Source organism: Pelodiscus sinensis, chromosome 23, assembly GCF_049634645.1.
Source record: "Pelodiscus sinensis isolate JC-2024 chromosome 23, ASM4963464v1, whole genome shotgun sequence".
NCBI classification, from domain to species: Eukaryota; Metazoa; Chordata; order Testudines; family Trionychidae; genus Pelodiscus; species Pelodiscus sinensis.
The window spans coordinates 16,549,322-16,570,071 of NC_134733.1; the positions used below are offsets into that span (position 1 = coordinate 16,549,322).

A 20,750-nucleotide genomic window follows, 5' to 3' on the forward strand; every position below is an offset into this window, starting at 1 on the left:
GTATGTCTACACTACCACCCTTGTTTGAACTAGGGTGGTTAATGTAGTCATTCGAAGTTGCAAATGAAGCCCGGGATTTAAATATCCCGGGCTTCATTTGCATCTTGCTGGGCGCCGCCATTTTTAAATCCCCGTTAGTGCGGACTCCATGCCCGCGGCTACACGCGGCGTGGAGTAAGTAGTTCAAATTAGGCTTTCTAATTCGAACTACCATTACTCCTCGTTCCGAACTACCTACTCCGTGCTGGGATATTTAAATCCCAGGCTTCATTTGCAACTTCAAATGACTACATTAACCACCCTAGTTCGAACTAGACATACCCATAGTGGAGCAGCGCCTAGCACAATAAGACCAGATCCTGCCCGGGCACCACTTGTAATACAAATACAAGTAACAGAAGGACCTGGTTAGAGGAGGAAAAGTGTCAAGGGAGGACTACAATAAACCCTAATTGAGTTTAGGGAGGGTTTGTTTCTTTTTACCCAACACTGGAGTATGTCACTGTTCTTTTGAGTTATTTAGGACACATCAGTCAGTTCCCCTGACATTCTCCACTGGCACTGCAACCGCTCACTTCCCTACCAGAACATTTCTCACACACTCGCTGCGACAGGCAGGCTGTGTCCAGCCACGTGGGAAAAGGCTTCGCAATTCCATGTTTAAACAACTGGCTCTTGGTAAAGGTCCAGCAGAGCATTCTGAGAGCCATTTTGTTTTTACAGACAGAGGAGACCAGGCAGCAAGGATGCTGCCGGCCTGCTGAGAAACCTGGCCGACCGCCCACCCAGCCGAACGGCTAAATAAATAAATAAACACATCCATCAGTCCTGACGTCACGCTGCAAAGGGTCACCGCCATGTGGAACAAGACATCTGGCCCATGAAGTCACTGCCCTGGAAAGATGCCACAGCCCCGTTCACAGGCTCTGCCACACAATGGCACCCGTCCACGGGGGTTGTTTGATGCGAGGTGCGTTCAGGTGTGAGGCACGAGTCTCAAACACATCACAAAGCCTTGCTATGCTTCTATCTGCTCTGGCGGAGGGAAAACTCCTGAGAGTCGAATGCAAAGCAGGGGAGGGAACAGCACTGCCCTGCCATCTCACATTGGCTCAGACTACCCACACAGCATTACTTGACATTGCACATTAGCAATAGGGTTTGGGACAACTGAGAAGAGGGCCTAAACTCGCAGCTACATTTAAAGTGTCAGGGGAAAAGAAACCTCCTTGTAATCCCCTTAAACACACGCATGCCACAAACACAGGGAAATTCACTCTGTCTCTCATACACACACACACTATTACATTTACACATACACGCAGGGAAATTCACTCTCTGTCTCTCTCACACACACACACACTATTACATTTACACACACACGCAGGGAAATTCTCTCTCACACACACTATTACATTTCCACACAAACACAGGGAAATTCTCTCTCACACTGTCTCTGACACACACACAGACACACAATTACATTTAACACACAAACACAAGCATTTTGTGCACCCCCAGCAATAGCCTATGGCAGCCTTTCTAATGAATGGCACCAGTCCACTGGGTTTTTTCTTCATCTATTTAAAGGGAAACCCTCGTTTTTCCACACAAAAAGCCCTTGCAGCGTAGGATGACAGACTCATCTACAAGTGACCATTCCCCGTCCTCACCCCATGAGACTCTTGCTATTTGCAGTCCTATTTCTGCCCCACTGTCCCTCTCACCCGCCCCGTTTTTGCCGTCTATTGTCTTTCCTGGCTTCCGTCAGCACCCAAGTATAGTAGGAGAAGCAGTAGCGGGGTCATTAACCTTGGAGAGTCTGATCTTTTTTGTTACAGCATCCTCCCCAGCAAGCGTCTGGTGTAATGGGGCAACACTGTCAGGGTCCATAAGCTGGAACCCTCTCCCCAGCCTCCTGCATTTGTGCAGTAGCCTGGCTTCCCTGCAGTAGGACTAGGATGGTGTCTTTTGTTGTGAGAGCCTAGGATTCCTTGTTACAACGGCTGCCAACAACCCTCAAAGAGAATGAATTTGATGCCACCGAAAACGGTTCTGTGACACCAGGACAGATCCTCAGCCTGGGTAAATCAGCATTGCTCCAGCAACACGAATTTCCGCCCGCTGCAGCTGGGACCCTTTCTTTGACCGCTACACGCAGGCCAGAGCTAACGATTTTAACGGCACCGGGAAGCAAAACGAACCAGGCAGCATGTACAGAACAAAAGTCAGCACCATGTAAATCAGAGCCTAACCCTGCTACAGCAACAGCATTGGGACATTTATCACCTAGACCTGGGGGCAAAGCTTCTAACTAATTGAAAAATCTCATCCATCAGCCCAGCTGTTGCCAGATTAAATGGAGTACCCTCTTCCCCATCATGCCGTTGGATTCTGTTCGTACCGATGCGGCCGCTTACAGTCACCTTCTTCCGGAATATTGGGCAAAGAGGCGGATTTTTTTCCCTTTTGATTGACAGAATCATTTATAAATTGTGAACTGCCTGGATCAAAGCCCGGAATAAGGGGATAGTAATTGAATTGAATCCTTTATGTGCTTTAAGCTCTCCTCCTACCCCACCACAGCAGATGACCTTGACAGCAAAAAAAGATCATTAAGTACGAAAATGAATTTCAAGGTTTTGGGGGTTGGTTCTGAACTCTGGGTAATTGCCTCCCGTTGGAGTGACAAGGCTACCCGTGCAAGATGTTCTTTGTCCAAGGCAACTGGATTTTTGCCCAAGACTTCTCTCCAGGCTCAGTTGGGGTCTCTCTTTTTGGATTTAGCCTTGGGAAAATCCTAGAACTTGTTTGTATCTGGTGGCTGGCGGAACACAAGGCAACACCCAGCCCCAAGGAATCACAGCCCTGCCTTGCCTGTGATCCCAACACAGCTGGACAGCTGACACTGAGACATCTCCATCTGCAGGGCATGTGGAGGGGACCGGGCACACGGGCAGCCCTGCCCTGCACATCCATTAGGCTTAGGGCTTTCTCATCCACAGCCCGCAGCCATCAGGGTTGGAACTAGGGGTGCGGAGGAGGGGGCTGCACCCTCTGGGTTGAAATGGTTTCCACCAGATACAGGGTTCGCCGGTGGGTTGAGTGGTTCTCGGCACTATACAGACTGGTGCAGCACCTCTGCCCACGAGCTAACCCAGGAGACAGGCCCTGGCCATGCAGTCTGCCTCGCTCCAGGCTTGCCCCTTTCTCCCCTTCCCAGTGCGGATCCTCAGACAGACACACAGCCCCTTCCCGGATTACACAGGCCACTTTCTCCCCCTCTCCCTCTAATGCGATTAGAAAGCGTGGAGCTTCGCAGCGTCCCTCCAGCAGCCTTTCCGCCTCTCTTCCCCGGGCTCCTCCGGCCGCTGCTCATTTGCAGGGGCTGCGCCAAGGCTGGGCGCACTGGAGGGCAAACACCCAGTGCCTATCGGGGTGCGCACGTAGGAAGTGGCGGCTACGAATGGGAGGACCCTAAAAAACAAACGCACCCCCCACCCCGCTCTCTTTGCAGCATTTCTGATGGAGCCCTGGGAAGCGACACAGGACCCACTGGGTCCTTCTCCCCTCTCATTTCGGCGCTTCTAGGGTGGCGTGCCAAGGCAGGGCAGCCCTGCAGGTGTGTGCCTGGCATCTGCATGCACCTGGCGGTCGGAGATGCAGCTGAGCCCTCTGCCCTCCACCCCCCCGACAGGGACAAGGCGGGATCCCTTACCGGAACCGGGGCGAATCCTTGATGCACTCCTCAAATTCCACCGTCATGTTGGCAGCTCGGCTCCAGGCGCTTTTAATTGAGAAAGTTCATCTCCCACCGAGAGGAACCAGCCCCTCCTCCAGCCGCTGCCCACCCCCCGCGCTTCCTTCCCCCCGCACGCCAGGGGCCCCCGGTTTCCTCTCCTCCGTCCGCCGCAGTCCAGGGGCTGAGTGGAGCCACCGCCAGGCACATGCACGCTCCCTTCCCCGGGCTCCCTGTCACTGGCTGCGAGAGGAGGGAGCCAGGCAGCTCCAGCCCCGCCGGCCTGTCACCGCTCAGGGAGCGTCGCCAAACTGCACAGCTGCGAGCTGCAGCCACGCTCCCGCCCGCCCCGGCCCCTTTGGGGAGGATGAATTCCCCGGAGGTTTCGTCACATGACACCAGCAGAGCCGAAACGAAGGTTTTCTGCGCCTGGGGCAAGCTACTGAACTGCGCTTCCCCCCCCCCATGATAACATTCTTAATGTTTTGTATTCATTTAATTAGTTGCACATGTTGTTAATTGCACATAGACTGAGATTGCAAATAGATAGGAAAGGGATCAATGAAATACTAGTTTAACTTTCTAATTTTTAATTGTGTGCCCCTACATGTACTGCGCCTGGGGCGAGTGCACCACTTGCCCCACCCAGTGCTGGACCGAGCCATACTTGCACCCCAGGCAGCTGGCGCACAGCACATGCGTGGCCCTGCCCCCGAGTGTGCGGCACCCCTTACCACTTCAATCAGGTGCCCCCCCATAGGTTGGCGCCCTTGGCAGCTGCCTGGCTAGCCCCCCCTTTAATCCGGCTCTGTCCCCACCCTTGTTACAGCTCCGGACACCATGACTCCTTAGTGATGAAACTTTCCTTTCTAGAGACTCCAGGCGCATCCTGCCGGGTCCTAGCAACCCCCTGCCACCTTGCCGCCCCCTCGTCCTGCAGCCTTTGGGCCCTACGCAATGCCCACGGGCCTCGGCGACTGGTCCGTCGAGACCTGCGTGGACACAACATGTTGTATCTGCACCTGTAGCCGCCAAAATGAGCCACGGCTAGTCACCTCAGGGAGGGGAAAGGCTAACTGGTTCACCAGTGAGTTTTACTGGATCTGGTTAACCAGTGGGGGTTGGAGTAGCTCCCCACTGTGAGCAGGGGGCTGCTCCAGCCTCACAGGACCCAGCCCCTGTTCTCGATGGCCTGGGTGTATCGCTGGTCCGGACATCCCAGGAGCAGCCCCAACCTGCGGCTGAGCCAGGTAGGGAGCAGAGACCGGGGCTGCTCTCGCTGGACTGGAGCACCTTCCCCCTTATTTGGTTACCTGGTTACACTTCACAGTGATTTTAAGGGTCCAGGCTCTGGCCATTGCTGCTGCCACAGTAGCAACAACACTGGCCCGGAGCCACAGGTCCCTTTGAATTGCCAGGCCCCAGGGCAGTTGTCCCCATTGACGCCTCCCCTCCTCCCTGCCAATGGCTGGCCTGAATATGTCAGAGAGTGCCCTGAACCCTATACTTCAGAGACAGGTGTAATCAGCTCCCTCCTCCCCCGGAGAAACATGGGGCAGCCATGTGGTGGAACCCCTCTGGTTCCCATTTCACTGTCTTCACACAACAGACAGTTTGAGGGGTCTCCAGAGCGCTGGACCCCAGTACCACTGGCTGCACTTGCATCCCTTTTTGTCAGCCCTCAAACACAATGGCCCACAGGTCTTTACTGGGCAATACAGGCTGAACCTCTCTAGTCCGGCATCCTCAGGACCTGACCGGTGCCGAATCAAAGAACTTGCTGAACTATTGGAGGTCAGTATTGTCTAGCAGCATTACCAAGACTTCCACTGCTTCCTGCGCTCTCGGAGACGGTTAGGGATAATGATAAAGATGCAGCCGTGTTAGTCTGGTCTAGCTGAAACAAAAGACAGGAAACAAAAGTGCTGCATAGTCCTGTCTTTTGTTTCAGTTAGGGATAAATTAGAGCTAAATAACAGCACAGAACACTGACAGGCAGGACTAGTGGCTGTAAATAAATGTTATGGGACTGTGGGAAACTTGGCCAGACCCATGATAGGTGCACATCTGGGTAACTCAAATCATGCCGGATCATGGATGTTGCTGGACCAGAGAGTGACGGACTAGAGAGGTTCAACCTGCACTAATTAATCAGCCTCACTCTTACTTCCCTTCCAGGCAGTGACTCCTGATTTACACCAGCATAACCGAGATCAGACTCTTCCCCTCTAAGTTAACAGCAGGTTGGCGTTTTCCTTCTCAACTCACGGGAGGGGAATAAAAATGTGCATTGAACTGGCCACGGGCATTTTTAGTGCCTTTGTTATTATTTCTGGAGAGTGGGGGGGGATAGAGAGGTTGAGGAGAAAGCTCAAGCAATGTCTTGCTGTCCACCCACACAGTATCTGTTTCCTGGTTCTAACTCAGCAGGGCCAGATTTTTCGAAGACTGTGGTTGCGTTTTGAAAAGGGTAACGAGTCCTCCGCATTTTATACAGTTGCCACCATTAGATCTGCACAATAAAGTACGCCCGTCCTTGTGGATTACACAAGGCCCTTTCCTATACTGTTGATGACAAGGGTAGCAAGATGATGCTCATAATCAGGGGCACCAAATGTTTCTGTGTGCTCCTGGAATGGGAGGAGTCTCAGGCAGAAGGGGCAAAGCCAAGGCATCCTGCCTTCAGCACTGCCCTGAATGTACCACACCAGTCTCCAGTTAGCCGTCAGCACTGCCTGGAGTCCCGTCCCCCCCCCCCCCCCACACACACATACACATACACATACACACACTAGCCCTCAGTGCTGCCGGAGTGCACAGCACAGTGCTCCGATGGCAATTTAAAGGGCTCAGGTCTCCAGCTAACGCCACTGGTGCAGTAGCAGCAGCAGCAGCTGGCGCTCCAGGTCCCTCTAAATTACCAAGTTCCAGGGTGATTTTAAAAATTCTCTGGGTTTGCTGCTGCTATTGGCCATCCTGGTGTAAATCAGAAGTAACTTCAGTAACATCAATGGAATCACACAGGGGTAAAGCCAATGTGAGGGCATAATCAGCCTTGCAAATCTATGAATGGATGACATTTTGCACAGATCAAGTTCATTGAATCGGCTCGGATAAACTGGAATAAATGGGGTGCACTTAATCTTGATTCTTACCCAGTTAAGCAGCACCAACAGCAGGAGCACAGGGGAGCTGTTTCTGTACTGCAAAGCAGGGAGTGGTACAGATTGTATCATGGCCTGGTCATTTCACATTTTTAAAACAATTACATGGGGGTTTTTTTAGGTGTAAATCTATATTTAAGAAAATGAATCACAGTCAATGCCGCATTGAACCAAAAGACAAGAGCCAAATGACCGAAACGGCTGGGAAAATTTGGATTTAGATCAAAACTTTATCTCAGAAACAGGGCAAACCAAAAACTCGAGGGAATTCAGGCCCAGTTCTGGAGGCAAACATTGCAGCTAAAATGTATCTCTAGACAATGCTCATGTTTCTCACAGGCCTCTAAGCCTGCATTGGTCGGACAGAGGGAGGAAAACTGCACAGTAAGTGAATGTCTGATTTATGTAACATGATCATTGTACGTCGTAGGCATGGTAAGAGCTCATGGAAAGTTATAAGGCAAGACTTTTTACATTTTTAAAATTTTCTTTAGGATGTCCTATGTTGAGAAGGGGAGGGGAAGTGAAAGGGAGGAGAGCTAGGGGACTAAAAACCACTATCCTTTCTAAAAGTGAGATTCATCAGTTTCATTATAACAGAGTCCAGATGCGACCAGTATAGCGGAAAGTTGGCCAGATTTTTCCATTCGAAATTCTAACTGCCATTTTATATAAGTGGGCAATGGATTTTAATTGGTTTGAGTCCTCCTGCATACTGTCCTTGTTTACTATTGACCCAGGCTACGATATCACGTCTGTTTGTAGTGTATTAAATTATACTCCTAGTTACATGAGTATCCTCACAGAAGTCAATGGGAATACTCATACTCACGTTTGTAAGCACTGCCACTTAAGCACCTGATCCAACAAAGACTTATGCATATAAACAGGGCTCGACAAACCGCAGCGAAATCCACTCACCAGCCCCGCACCGTGTATGCACCAGACCTGCACTGTGCATACACGCACCGCTGGTGAACGGGCAACTGGCTGAAATCTACTCGCCATGGGCGAGTAGATAAATGGATTTGTTGAGCCCTGCATATGAAGACTGGGACTTTTCAGCTTAGAAAAGAGGAAACTAAGGGGGGATATGATAGAGAACTATAAAATCATGACAGGTATGGAGAAAGTGAATAAAGAAGAGTTATTTACTTGTTCCCATAGCATAAGAACTAGGAGTCACCACATGAAATTAATAGGTAACAGGTTAAAACAAACAAAAGGAAGTTTTTCTTCACACAACACACAGTCAACCAGTGGAACTCCTTGCCAGAGGATGTTGTGAAGACCAGGACTTTAACAGGGTTCAACAAAGAACTACCGGTAGATAAATTCCTGGAGGGTAGATCCATCAATGCTTAGTAGCCAGGATGTGTGGGAATGGCGTCCCCAGCCTCTGTTTGTCAGAGGGTGGGAATGGATGACAGGAGAGGGATCACCGGATGATTCAGTGTTCTGCTCCCTCCTTCTGGGGCATCTGGCATTGGCCACTGTCAGAAGACAGGACAGTGAGCTAGCTGGACCTTTAGTCTAACCCAGTATGTCCGTTCTTATGTTTTCTGCTGGGCTACTCCCAAGTGTAAAGTTACACATCTGTTTTGCTGTTTAAAGCTTTGTCTACACTTAAAAGCTTAAAGCGCAGCCGTGGCGGTGTTTTAAACTGAAAGTGAGGCCCCGGCGCGAGCGCAGGGAGAGATAGTTCTGTGTAAACACCTCCACAAGGGGAGTAGCAAACTGACCTCGCAGTGCGGCTCCCAGCACTGTAGCCTAGTTCACACTGGCTCTTTCCAGCGCTTTAACTTGCTGCGCTTAGAGGGAGGTGTTTTTTCACACCCTGGGCCAGAAAGTTACAGCGCTGTAAAGTGCCAGTGTAAACTTAGCCTGAAGAACTGAGGTGTTAATATTTTTGACATGCTACTTTGACTTGAATCAGCATTGGAATAGCTCCTCCTCCATCTGAGTTAGGATTTAGCCCTACTTGCTCTTGCAAGTGGCACAAAAGGCCCAACCCAGAGATATTATCATGCACATAAAGTAAATAACTACAACATGTGGCACTTTTAAGCGTTTAAGTGATTTTTCATCTATCATATGCAAAGCAACAGTCTGACCTAGTAGACAGAGTATTAGACTGGTACCCAGGAGACCTGCATTCTATTCCTGTCTCTGCCAAGATGTAATTTTGGGGGAAATCATGTTGAGGCTCTGTGCCTCACTTTCTCCATCTGTAAAATGGAAATAATGATACTCACTGCCTTTGTAAAACCCTTTGAGATCTCTGGGTGATAAGACCCAGGAAGGAATAGTATTAAGTTTATGATGGCAGGTAAGCAGCATCAGGTTCACTTCACAGGTGGGAAAAGTGGGGAGGTACTGAGAATCAAAGTAACGTTCCCAAAAATCACACCATGGCAGAGCCAAGAATAGGACCTAGCTCTTCTGTTTTGCCTTTATCCACTGGACAAAAAAGTTAAAATCTTTAGGTGACCATGTGTATTGCAGTGTGTGGAAGAGCTTTTCCAGGAAGATCTTCAATTAAATAACACGACATCTTCTGCTGACGACTTTTCAGTATTTATAGGGATTACACTTTTTTTTTTTTTAAAGATCATCTACATCGCCACCATCACAAACATGCCAGGAGGTTCGCAGAAGAAGAATGCTACATATAAATAGAAGGACAAGCCTACCACCAGCCTGGGTCTTTGCGATTAAGGATTACACCTCTGTAAGCAAGCACTGCGGGGGAACTCTTTAATGTCATTCAACTGTGTCCGCAGCACTGATTTGAGGCTTCTACCTTAACTATGAATTGCCTTGCTTTGTGGTTTTATTATAAGGAAAGTGTATAGCCCTAATGCTGCTCCCATGGATTGGGAGAGCACTGCATGTGTCTGGTAGTATGTTAATCTACGGTATTCCTTATATTGATATTAAATTGAAAATAGGTGCTACGTGTGTTTGTGCTAATTAGAAGGGCTTATGGGGCCTACGTTCCTTGGATAAAGGCGGATCCTGGCAATTAAGATCTATTGCCTAAATGGCAGAACCTCATTCTTGATTAATTCATTAGGGAGCCTAGCTGAGAAGATCATAGCAGATTTGTGTAACCCTGATCAGAAAGCATCACTATGGGAAATAGGTATGTGATGGAATGGGTTAATGGCACAGCCATTCATCTCTGGAGCCACAGAGTGGCGAGAACAAAAAGAAATGTGCTTTGGAGTAATGTTAAAATGGATGGTCATTTGAGAGTGTCATTGTGGGCCTGATTCTGCAAACTTCAGGCAGCTCCTGGGCTGGTAAAAATTGTTATAGAACCCCCAAAGTCCTCTAAACTATTACGATTTACCCCAGCTGAGGGTCTGCTCTATAGAGTAGCTCTTAATCACAGGAGTCATTCCACTGAATGTAATAGAACGACCTGCATGAGTACCACTGCAAGTAAAGGCCACAGTCTCAAGTCATATATTTTACCTAAATGCTGCTGCAAATCCATTGTGCACAGCTCTGTGAAGCATGACTCCCTTCAGCTCGGTGATTCCCAGCCTGTATTTTTTATTAGCATCACCAATATGTTGCCCTTCTTTAGCCCCTCCCACCTGAGGTGCTCATGCTTCCCAGACCACACAACCGTGAGTGGGGAATGATCAGACTCTCCATGACAAATGGGGAAACTGAGGCACATTTGTTATTATTTGCCCACCTGTATGGTCTGTCAAAGACCGTAACAGAACCCACAAGCTCCATCTTGAATCAACTGACCATGCAGCCTTCCCAGAGTTGGGAAGGGAATGTAAGGGTGAATCTCACTCGCAAGATCCTGTTCTAACCATTAGACTACACTTCCATTTTGAGATGACACTGGTCAGTGACAGATCTAGACACAGTAATGGTGCTAACAGGGGACCCTGCCTGAGTGCAACCCTCCCTGGTAGCATCCAAGGTAATGACAGGTCTACTCCCCTCCCTACTTTCTGTAGAAGCACCATTTGCTGGACCGCTGGGTAGACGGGATCCAGTGTAGCAGACAGGATAAAGAGCAATGTCTCCTGCACAGCTCGGGAGATGCTCACACTTGTATAGCAGGCTAGCAGAAAGCCTGTGCTCTGTACAGAAACTCTGTTTTGAGGATTGGCAAGAATTTCTTCACTCCCATACCTCGCCACGGGGATTCTGGCATCAGTTCGTGCTGCATGTGACAGCACACTCGTCTACAGGGTCCCATCCAGGATGATGGCTAGCTATATAGTTGCTTCTGCCAGGGACCCCTTAGTTTTTGTTTTAATTTTTTTGAGGGGGCATAGACCTAAAATCTTGCACTTCTGGACCACAAAATATTATTTCCCTGTTGCAGATGCCTGTAGCTTACTGTAAATGAATGGATTTTAAACATAAAGGGCAACATTTTCCAAAGCTCCCAAGTCACTTGGGAGCCTAAACCTCATTTTTATAAGTGACTTAGGCATGAAGGCCCAGATTCTTAAGGGTATGTCTACACTACCACCCTAGTTCGAACTAGGGTGGCTAATGTAGTCATTCGAAGTTGCAAATGAAGCCCAGGATTTAAATATCCTGGGCTTCATTTGCATCTTGCCGGGTGCCGCCATTTTTAAATCCCCATTAGTGCAGACTCCGTGCCCGCGGCTACATGCGGCACAGAGTAGGTAGTTCGAATTAGGATTGCTAGGGCCTAGGCATGACCCCCTACACATGAGCTAAAAAGCTAAGAATGGAGAGCGGTTTCATTATTCTCTCTGTAAGTGGTCTCAGTGCCACTAGATGGGACAGAGCACCCCACCCGGAAGGTGCGTGGGTTACCTATGCACAGAGGCCTGGGCAGATGTGCACCACCAGCAGAAACAAAACACCTGGCGGTGGGCGCTCAGCCAATCAGCCAGACTGGCTCTGTCGGTCTGGTGGGTGGCAGCATAAGCTCTCAGGGACCATATCGATAACCAACCTGGTTGGGCCATATCGATAACCTACTCAGTTTCCCCTTGGGTTTACATCTGTCTCTGATCAATTCCATGGCAAGCTCCCCCCACCCCAGCAGCTGCCTGCGGTGCAAACTGCAGGGGGAAACATTTTTGCTAAAACAACCCCCCCCCCCCACACTATTTCTCCTTGCAAACAAAACAAGGAAGCTCGGGGATGAAAAAAAGCATTTTTACATTAGGGTTCCCATCTGGAATAGCTCTAGAACACAAGGGGAGTCGGTAGATACTGACCCAGGAGAGTCCTCTTTTTTGCAAGCTCAACTCCGGTTAACCCTATTTAAATGCCGAAACCCGACAGGACGGGGGAGGCCAGGCCATGGTCGTTCCACGCTTTCTCCCAGCGGCGGAATTTTCCGTCGCTCCCTAACGCGGCTGGCAACTAAGTAGCGGCTCCACCCCCTCGCGCTCGCCCAAAGTTGCAGAGCGACGCCCGCCCCCATAGGCCCCTGGTCGCTTCTCCCGGCTGCGCCCACGTGGCTCCCCCTGGCGCTGCCTGCCGAGGGCCGGGCTGCACGCCCCGGGGGAAGGGGCGCGCGGCTGGGAGCCAGCCCGGGCTGGGCGGCCGCGCGCTCCGGCGGAGGAAACGACCCGGGGGATGGGCTGGAGGGGAGGAAATTCCGGCCTGGGCGGCCCCCGGCACAGGCGGCAGCTGATTAGCTCGCCCGGCTCGGGGCCTGCGCCAGGGCGGAGGCTGGGAGCCGGTTCCCACGCGGGGTCGGGCGTGGGAAGAGGCTCCGGGGCAGCGAGGAAGAGCCGCTCTGGAGGGGGGAGGGGCTCAAACCCGTTTCAATCCGGAGCGAGGGAAGGTGTCGCTGCCGCGCGAGCCTGGGCTGCAAGCCGAGCTCGCTAAGCGAGAGCTTTCGGAAGCCAGCCATGAGCTCGCCCCCCACGCGGTACTTAGTTTTCTTTCAGTACTGGGGGACCAAATATAGGTAGGTACCCTAAAGAAAGCTGCAGGGGGTAGCCGCGTGGTCTGTCACTGGAACAGCTTCCGTCCCTTCCTTATGCTCGGATCTGGACTTTTAATACTCCAGGCCTCTGAAGAAGTGGGCTGTGCCCACGAAAGCTGGTGATGCCATCTTGGTTCGCCTCCAAGGGGCTGCTAGACTATTTGCTGCTAAAAAAACAAACAAACAAACAAATAGTTTGCGGCACCTTGGAGACAGAGAAAACATGTAGATGGCATCACCAGCTTTTGTGGGTGCAAGCCGCTTCTTCAGATGAATGGAGTTACTAAAGGCCCAGTTTTGAAATAAATAGGGGGATAGAAAGGGGGGGGGGGAGGGAAATAAATAGTCTCTGTGCTACGTGAAGCTGATAGAGGAGTTGCAAATTGTTCTTATGTACCCAGCATTAGTTTGGTTTTTTTATGTCATTAGGATGTGGAATGTTACCTTCCCGAACTGGTGGTGTGAAAACAAGTGACCTGTACTATCCTAGGGTTGGGTGCAGGGTGACCAGATGCCCTGATAGTAGGGGCATTATCGTACATAGAGAGCCCTGCATGGATACAAAATCTGAATCTAAAAATGAGCTGCATCCATGGCTGTGGGCGCAGATACCTGCGGATATAACGCGGATGTCCATGAATTTGCAGGGTTATATACTCGACTATCACCCCTTCCTTCAGGGGGATAAAAATGCCCTCATTTTTCACACTTGCTTTCTGTCATAGTGGAGTGGGAGGTAAAAAAACAACATACGCATCATGAAGGTAAATAATGCGTTGTCTTTATGGTAAATATTAGTGATGTGTTTGAATACAGAGGGGAAGGAGAGCAGGAATACATCACGTGGGGGGGTAGAAATTGAAACTGGAGGGCACATAGTTTGGGGTGGAGGAATATTTTGTCCTGGGTCCCTCCTCCCTCAGTCCCTAGCTGTAGATATTGATGGAGGAAGGACAACACCTTTCCCTTGGAGGATAAAAAAAAAATCCAGATTCTGATCTCAAACTGGTGTAAATCCAGAGTAATTCCATTTGAATCAATGGAGACAGACTGTGGCCCTGATCCAGTGAGTGGGTCCATGTAGGTTGATTTCTGCACCATCCAGAACAGTTTCACCTTGAGAAAATTGACCTAGGATATGTAACCCTGCTACAAGAATAGCATAGCTGGAGTCAAGGTACCTTAGGCTGAATTTCTGCTAGGAGTTGAATATGTTCTCATGTACACCGTTACATGCAAACTCCTCTCCCCTCCCCCCACGCTGCTGCCTCTGTATCAGAGGCAGCAGCATGGAAGCAGGGGATGGGTGGGAGGCAGCTCCGTGGAACCCAGTAAGCACAGGGAGCCGACTTTCAAACATGTACCGTCTCCTGTGGAGCCCTGTCTTACCCTCCTAACTACCTTTGGGAGCACCAGCTCCCACCTGCTTCCTCCCTCCCCTTCCTCTCCCCCCCATGTAAACATGTAACTGCTGAAATTTTCTTCCATTATGTTTACAAAAATAAATGCATTTTAACATCTCTAATTTCTGTGGCATCCCTGCTGCAGGAGACTCGGAGAAGAGTGTGAAGTGAGTAGAGCATTGTAGGAGGAAGGAAAGTGGCTTTTGGCAGGATTGTGTGCGGACATCATGGGGGGGAGCAAGGGGAAAGCAGGATGACCAGAGAGGAGAAAATCTCAGTAGCTAAGGATGGATCCGGTGTGATCCATCATGGTGGTTCCTCTGTAAATGGGATGGTGGCTGAGCAAGGCCTGGCTAGAGAACAAGGAGAAAAGTTGGGATTGGGGTTTCTATGGAAAGCAAAATAATTTACAGCTGTTAAAAATGCAGTGTGTTGTATTTTACCATTTCCTTTCATCTGTGAAGGATGCAGAGGACTAAGGCAGATAAACTTCTTTAGACACGGGAAAGGGGCCATTTGATATTTGCGGGGAGCGTTTGAATGTTGGATATGCCACATAATCCAGTTTGACAGCTGAGATTGCATTATTTTGCTTTTCTTTTCTTCCCCTTTGTGTGAGTCTCTCTTTAACTCTCGGTGAGACATTCTATTGGGCAGACAATGAAAGCAGAATGGAGAAGGAATAACTGAAATAAGAGATGCAATTGTCATCTGTTGTTAAAACGATAGTCATAGGTTCATGTCTGCATCTGCTGCTTAAATATTGTTCTTTGGCTATAATCAGATTAGGCCATTATTATTAATGGCACAATTACTGTAGCTAGGAGCAGCAAACTCCATCCAATGTGAATTGTTAAGAAGTCTTTGTAAAACTTTGACTCCTGGTCATGTGGCCCCCAATTCAATACAGTTCAGTAAACAAGAGCCCTTGAAATCAGGGGACATAAGCACATGTTTAAGATTATGCATGTGCTTAATTGCTTTTTAAATAAGGGCCTGACTAAATTAGCAGCATATAGTGGTAGGAAAACATTATATAAATGAACTAGAAGATCTATCTGGCATTGCCCGGGGCCTTCAGGGCAGGAGGCTGGTGGTTTGGGGGGCGGGGGAAGGGAGTCATGAGTCAGAAAAGGGCCTTGGAGATGTGCATGGGGGGGTAGGGCAGGAGGCGGGGGGGGGAATGCAAGAGTGAAAGTTGGAGGGCTCTCCCTGAGCTCTCCCCCTCCCCCTTGGCAGGCAGGGGCCTTTTCTCTTTCCCACCCCTGACCCAGCACTGCAGCCAGGGGGAAGAGGTTCAGGGGAGGGGTTTCACTTAACTGATCTGGTGCAGGTAAGATGACAAGCAGCTGCCTCCACTGGTGGTGGTGCAGCTGCCTCCACTGGTCACTCTGCATATAGCTCTCCCCTACGCTCACTGCCCCCCAGTGGTCACTCTACAGTATTGCACCCCTCTGAACAGCAGCCCCTCCTTACTTTCTGTGTTCTGGAAAACAGTCCCATTCCCTGCACTTCCCGTTTTCCTGGCGCAACCAAACCCTGACCTTGCATTAAGTTAGGATAAGAGGAAGCTACAAACCAAATTTGGTGGCCCTAGCTCTTACTGTTTAGGAGGAATTCTTGATCAAACAGACTGGCAGACCGTCTCACGGTAAAATATATGTATAGAGATGTATTTTACTTCAGTGCACCGTATTGATGTCTGATCCAAAGCCCATTAAAGTCAATGACAGTCTATCTAAAATATTCGTTGGGCCTCTGTAACTGGAGTATTTGAGCACTTGACAATGTTGAATGCTTTTGTCCTTGCACCTTTGTGAGAGAGTGGAAAAGTGGAGCAGAGAGAAACCAAAGGTCAATTTTTAAAAGGTGTTTGGGTGTCTAAAAGCGGCGAGGAGTCCTGTGGCACCTTATAGACTAACTGAAGTGTAGGAGCATAAGCTTTCGTGGGCAAAGACCCAGGTCGTCAGATGCATGTAGTGGAAATTTCTAGAGGCAGGTATAAATATGCAGGCCAGGATCAGTCTGGAGATGACGAGGTGGATCCAATCAGGGAAGATGAGGCCCACTTCTAGTAGCTGATCTGGAGGTGCGAATTCCAAGAAAGCAGAAGCTGCTTTTGTAGTTAGCGAGCCATTCACAGTCTTTGTTTAATCCAGAGTTGATTGTGTCAAACTTGAAGATGAACTGTAGCTCAGCAGTTTCTCTTTGAAGTCTGGTCCTGAAGTTTTTTGGCTGCAGGATGGCTACCTTGAGATCTGCAATTGTGTGTCCAGGAAGATTGAAATGTTCCCCTACAGGTTTTTGTACGTTGCCATTCCTAATATCAGATTTGTGTCCATTGATTCTTTTACGTAGGGACTGTCCAGTTTGGCCGATGTATATAGCAGTGGGGCATTGTCGGCACATGACGGCATATATTACATTAGTCGATGTGCAGGAGAATGTACCAGTGACAGTATGGCTGATCTGGTTAGGTCCTGTGATGGTGTTGCTGGCTGGTGTATATATGTGGGCAGAGTTGGCACCGAGGTTTGTTGCAAGGATTGGTTCCTGAGTTCGAGTTATTATGGTGCGGTGTGAAGTTGCTGGTGAGAATATGCTTCAGGTTGGCAGGTTGTCTGTGGGCATGTCTAAAGATCACACGGGTACTTACTGGGATTTTCAACAGCATTTGTCAACGTCCAACTATGTTAAAAAATCTATCCCTAAGGGTATGTCTGCGCAGCCTGCAGCAGCCAGTAGGGACGTGAACAGGTAACCGGTTAACTTTAATGGGTGATGCTTACCAGGCAATGGTTAACTGTTACCCGGGGGCAGTCCAGCAGCTGAGCGTGGGATGGGAAGCAGCCGGGCCAGAGTAGCCCTTGTCCGTCGCATGGGGGCCGTTCTGGAGTGACTCCCCTGCCTACCCCCGTTAACCGGTTAACTTAATGTTTAACCAGTTCGCGAATTAAATGGGATTTTACATTCCTAACAGGAAGTCTGTGGCAGAGGGGGGATTGGAACTGAAGTCCTAGCTCGGTGCTCTAGCTTTGAATGGGTTTTGGGTCAGGCTTATGCAGCGGAGGGTTAAGCCAGGCTAGTAAAAGTTATCGGTTCCTCAAATTCCCCTGAATTTTGAGATAATCAATAATCAGGAGACTCTGCTTCTCCTGCATTTAAACAAGCAAAGCCCTTTCTTTGCAGGAGAAGGTGGGGGGAGAGCACCCTTATTTTTGGCTCCCTCCCTCCCTGCAGCCAGCTCCTCCTGCTTTCTGCTCCTGTGCATAGAAGGGAAAGGTAGCATGTGATCCTGGGTTACGTTTTAGATATTGAATTCCTTGGACCTCAGTCCCAAGCCAATTCACTTGATGGAGAAGCTGATGATCGGCCGGGTACCTTGTTTTGCTGTAGCCCCGGTACCCAGCTGAAGGTGGATGATGATAGCCTGCGTTCAGCCATTCGTTGAAGGTTGGGGTTCCCTGACTGTGGCTAATAACTGTTGATTATCTTTTGCTCTGCAGTGGCGTCATGAAGACGTTGTCTGACCAGCCTGTGCTCGGAGTCCAGAATCACTTGGAGGTAGGTACTTGGGGTGCAAGTCCTCTGATGGGGGGGGGAGTCAAGTGGGCAGTTCCCTGGCCGTTCAAAAGGGCCCCGAGCACTTTAAATCCCAGATGGAGGGCCATGCAGTGCGCTCCAGGCATCCCTGAGAGCTACTTGGGGATGGAGGGCGGTCTGGGCGGCACTGAGGGCTGGCTGTCCCAGCCCTACCCCTTCCACCTGAGGCCCTGCCCCTTCCAGGAGCACGGAGCCCCTCCCAACTTGCCAAGGGGGCTGGCAAGTCTGTTAGCTCCCTGTTGGGATGGCACTGTTACTAACTGAAAGGTCACCTATTGCAATCACAACTACTGTAGGGTGGAACACTTGTTCTTGTGCGGACCATTTATAATAATAATACCTTGCTCCTTGTCTAGCCCTTTCAGTCTGTAAATCTCAAAGCTCTTTACAAAAGAGGTCTGTATTACTACTCCCATTTTAAAGATGGGGAAACTGAAGTACGGGGGTTGAAGTGACTTGCCCAAGGTCACCCAACAATTCAGTGGCATTGCCATGAAGAATTTGATCCAGGACACATTTATCATGCCTTTTTTTGAGGAGAGAGGATGTCCAGTTCTGCGACCTGCTCTGCATGGGCAGGCATTTGCCTTTAGAGTTTGAGATTTGATTTTAAACCAGTTTGGGTAAACTGGTGTCCATGTAGCACTGGCTTAGCTAAACCAGTTTAATTAACTGGGTGATAGTTTGAGTGTAGACAAAACTTTGTTTACTACAGGACCTTGTGGCAGTCACCCAGCATTTTCTGTGCCCAATTTTTCCCATCTATAAAAGAGGTATTAAAATACCTTCCTCCCAGGGGCATGTGAGTTTTACTGGAAGAATGTTTGTAAAACATTCTCAGATCCTTGTATGGAAATGCAAAGTATTGTTCTTTCCAAAGCCTGTAAATGCACTTGTTAAACTGGCGCCACTAAACAGAATTTCTGCTGGGTTCCCAAGTTGTGTATTTAATAGCTTTTTGCTATTAACAAAAACTCAGTTATTACTATGGTACATTAAAATTAATGGTTTGTGCTTAATTTTAATGTAAACATTCACAAAAGTGGCATACTTAGCATGTTGTCCCAGAAATGCAGCCATGAACGACTGATTTAATCTTAATGTATGTTCCTCATGGTCATTATGTTCTCAAAGGAGGCAGCATTTTCATTCAGCCATTGCTTTTCTGTAATCTCTGCTGGGAACTGTAACAAGGGAACATCTGCTTCCTAGAGGACTTGTCGAATGGGCAGGAATTTTGTCTGATGTAGAGGAATTTTGCTAATCCTCGGGGATGGTCTAGACAGTATTTGGTCCTGCCATAAGGGCAGGGGACTGGACTCAATGACCTCTTGAGGTCCCTTCCAGTCCTAGTATTCTATGATTCTAATCATACTTACGTTATTTAAGAGCATTCCTTTCCAGAGGGTCATATGGCTGTCCTATCGAAGCAATGTCATCAGACGTTTTTAATCAGCAGTGGAGTCTTACCTCTGTCTCCTCCCACTGACTGACAGGTAGTGGCTATCTCTCTGTTTCTGCACAAGCAAAGCCAAATAGCTTGAAAGTAAAGAGACTTGGTACTCAGTTGAATTCTTCCTGGTAGAGCTATTAAAAGCAATAGTGCATGTCTGTCTGCCTGTGTAATTGCTAGGGATGTAAAATCCTGGTTAATCAGTTAAACTTTATTGTTAACCGGTTAACCAATTAAATGGGGCTGAGGGGCTGGTGCGGCCTTCCTCCCCCTGCTGCAGGTGGAAGCTGATATGGCTAGGCTGGAGTGCCTCCCGCCCATGGCTTGTCCCTCAGGGCTGGAACAGCCTCCTGCCCACAGCAGGAAGATGGCTGCTCCAGCTCACAATTAACCATAAACCGTGATGCTTACTGGTTAACCATTCCCATCTCTAATACTTGCATAGTTCCCTCTCACTGCACTTCAGGAACATCACTGAATGTATCCCCACAAAACACCCACGCCAAAGTATTGTTATCCTCATCTAACAGATGTGGAGCGGAGGCCCAGAGAAGTTCAGGAACGGATTCTCCAAGCTATTTATGCACCTAACCTTTATGGATTTTGCCATGAGTTAGCTTCCTAAACCCTGGGAATGAGTTCTCTTCCTAAACAACTGATAATCTGGGTCTATGAGACTTGCCCTCAGTCACACACGGAGTCTGTGGCAGGGTATAGAATTGAGGTTATGGTCTCTGAGTCTCACGCCAGAGCGTTAAGCACAAGGCAGTCTTCTTCTCTGCTGAACTGAAGTTGAACCAAAAGCTGGGCTTGTAAGGACTTCCCGTGAAGCTTTCCATGAACCTTCTACTCAGACCCAGTAGAATGGTTCTGAAAAGTCCAGTGGAAACAGTTTTTGTTTTTTAACGCTAAACATTCCCCTGCAGAACGGCAATCCAAAAATAGCATCGTGGTAGTGCTGGAATGGGTAATGAAGAGCCTGCAGGCTGGATGGGGTTTGCCAGGGTTAGCCCCTGGTGGGCTGCCAGATGCTTCATACATCTGCTCAAGCTGTGGCCAACGGGAGATGTGAGCAGCCAGACCTACAGACACGGGTGAATGTGGTGTCTGGTGGTCCACCAGGGGCAAATCCTGACAAACCCCATCCGGGCTGTTTATTATCTGTCCCTCTGATAGTTTGTGACATCCAAAGGTGAAATTGACTAGTAATACCTGTTATTGAAGGGAGACAGGATGGGTGAGGTAATCTCTCTTACTGGCCTGACTTCTGGGGGTAAAATAGAGAAGCTTTCAAGCTTACATAGTTAAGCTCCAAAGCTTGTCTCTCACATCAACAGATTACCTCATCCACCTGGTCTCTCTAATATCCTAGGATCAACCCAGCAACAGCCACACTGCCTGTAAACAAAAGTGAAATTGACTAGTTCTCTTTTAT

General features: G+C 49.0%; 2 protein-coding genes across 9 annotated transcripts in view; one reads left to right on the forward strand and one right to left on the reverse strand.

Annotated features, from left to right (window-relative positions):
* Nucleotides 1-4,046, reverse strand: part of ACAP3 (ArfGAP with coiled-coil, ankyrin repeat and PH domains 3) — a 212,763-nt gene extending 208,717 nt beyond the window's left edge. The window contains exon 1 of the mRNA XM_075906591.1: nucleotides 3,719-4,046. Coding sequence (XP_075762706.1) covers nucleotides 3,719-3,765 — 47 coding nt within the window. The 5' untranslated portion in view covers nucleotides 3,766-4,046. The remainder of the gene's footprint in view (nucleotides 1-3,718) is intronic.
* An 8,291-nt stretch (nucleotides 4,047-12,337) lies between these two features.
* Nucleotides 12,338-20,750, forward strand: part of PUSL1 (pseudouridine synthase like 1) — an 86,807-nt gene continuing 78,394 nt past the window's right edge. The window contains exons 1-2 of one of the 8 annotated variants that reach the window (XM_075906655.1): nucleotides 12,338-12,799; nucleotides 17,766-17,823. In XM_075906655.1, the coding sequence (XP_075762770.1) occupies nucleotides 12,780-12,799; nucleotides 17,766-17,823 (78 nt within the window). In that variant the 5' untranslated portion in view covers nucleotides 12,338-12,779. Of the gene's footprint in view, nucleotides 12,839-13,217; nucleotides 13,621-15,452; nucleotides 17,017-17,765; nucleotides 17,824-20,750 lie in introns of those variants that run through there. The other 7 variants (XM_075906653.1, XM_075906654.1, XM_075906652.1 and 4 more) reach the window with 7 other exon arrangements.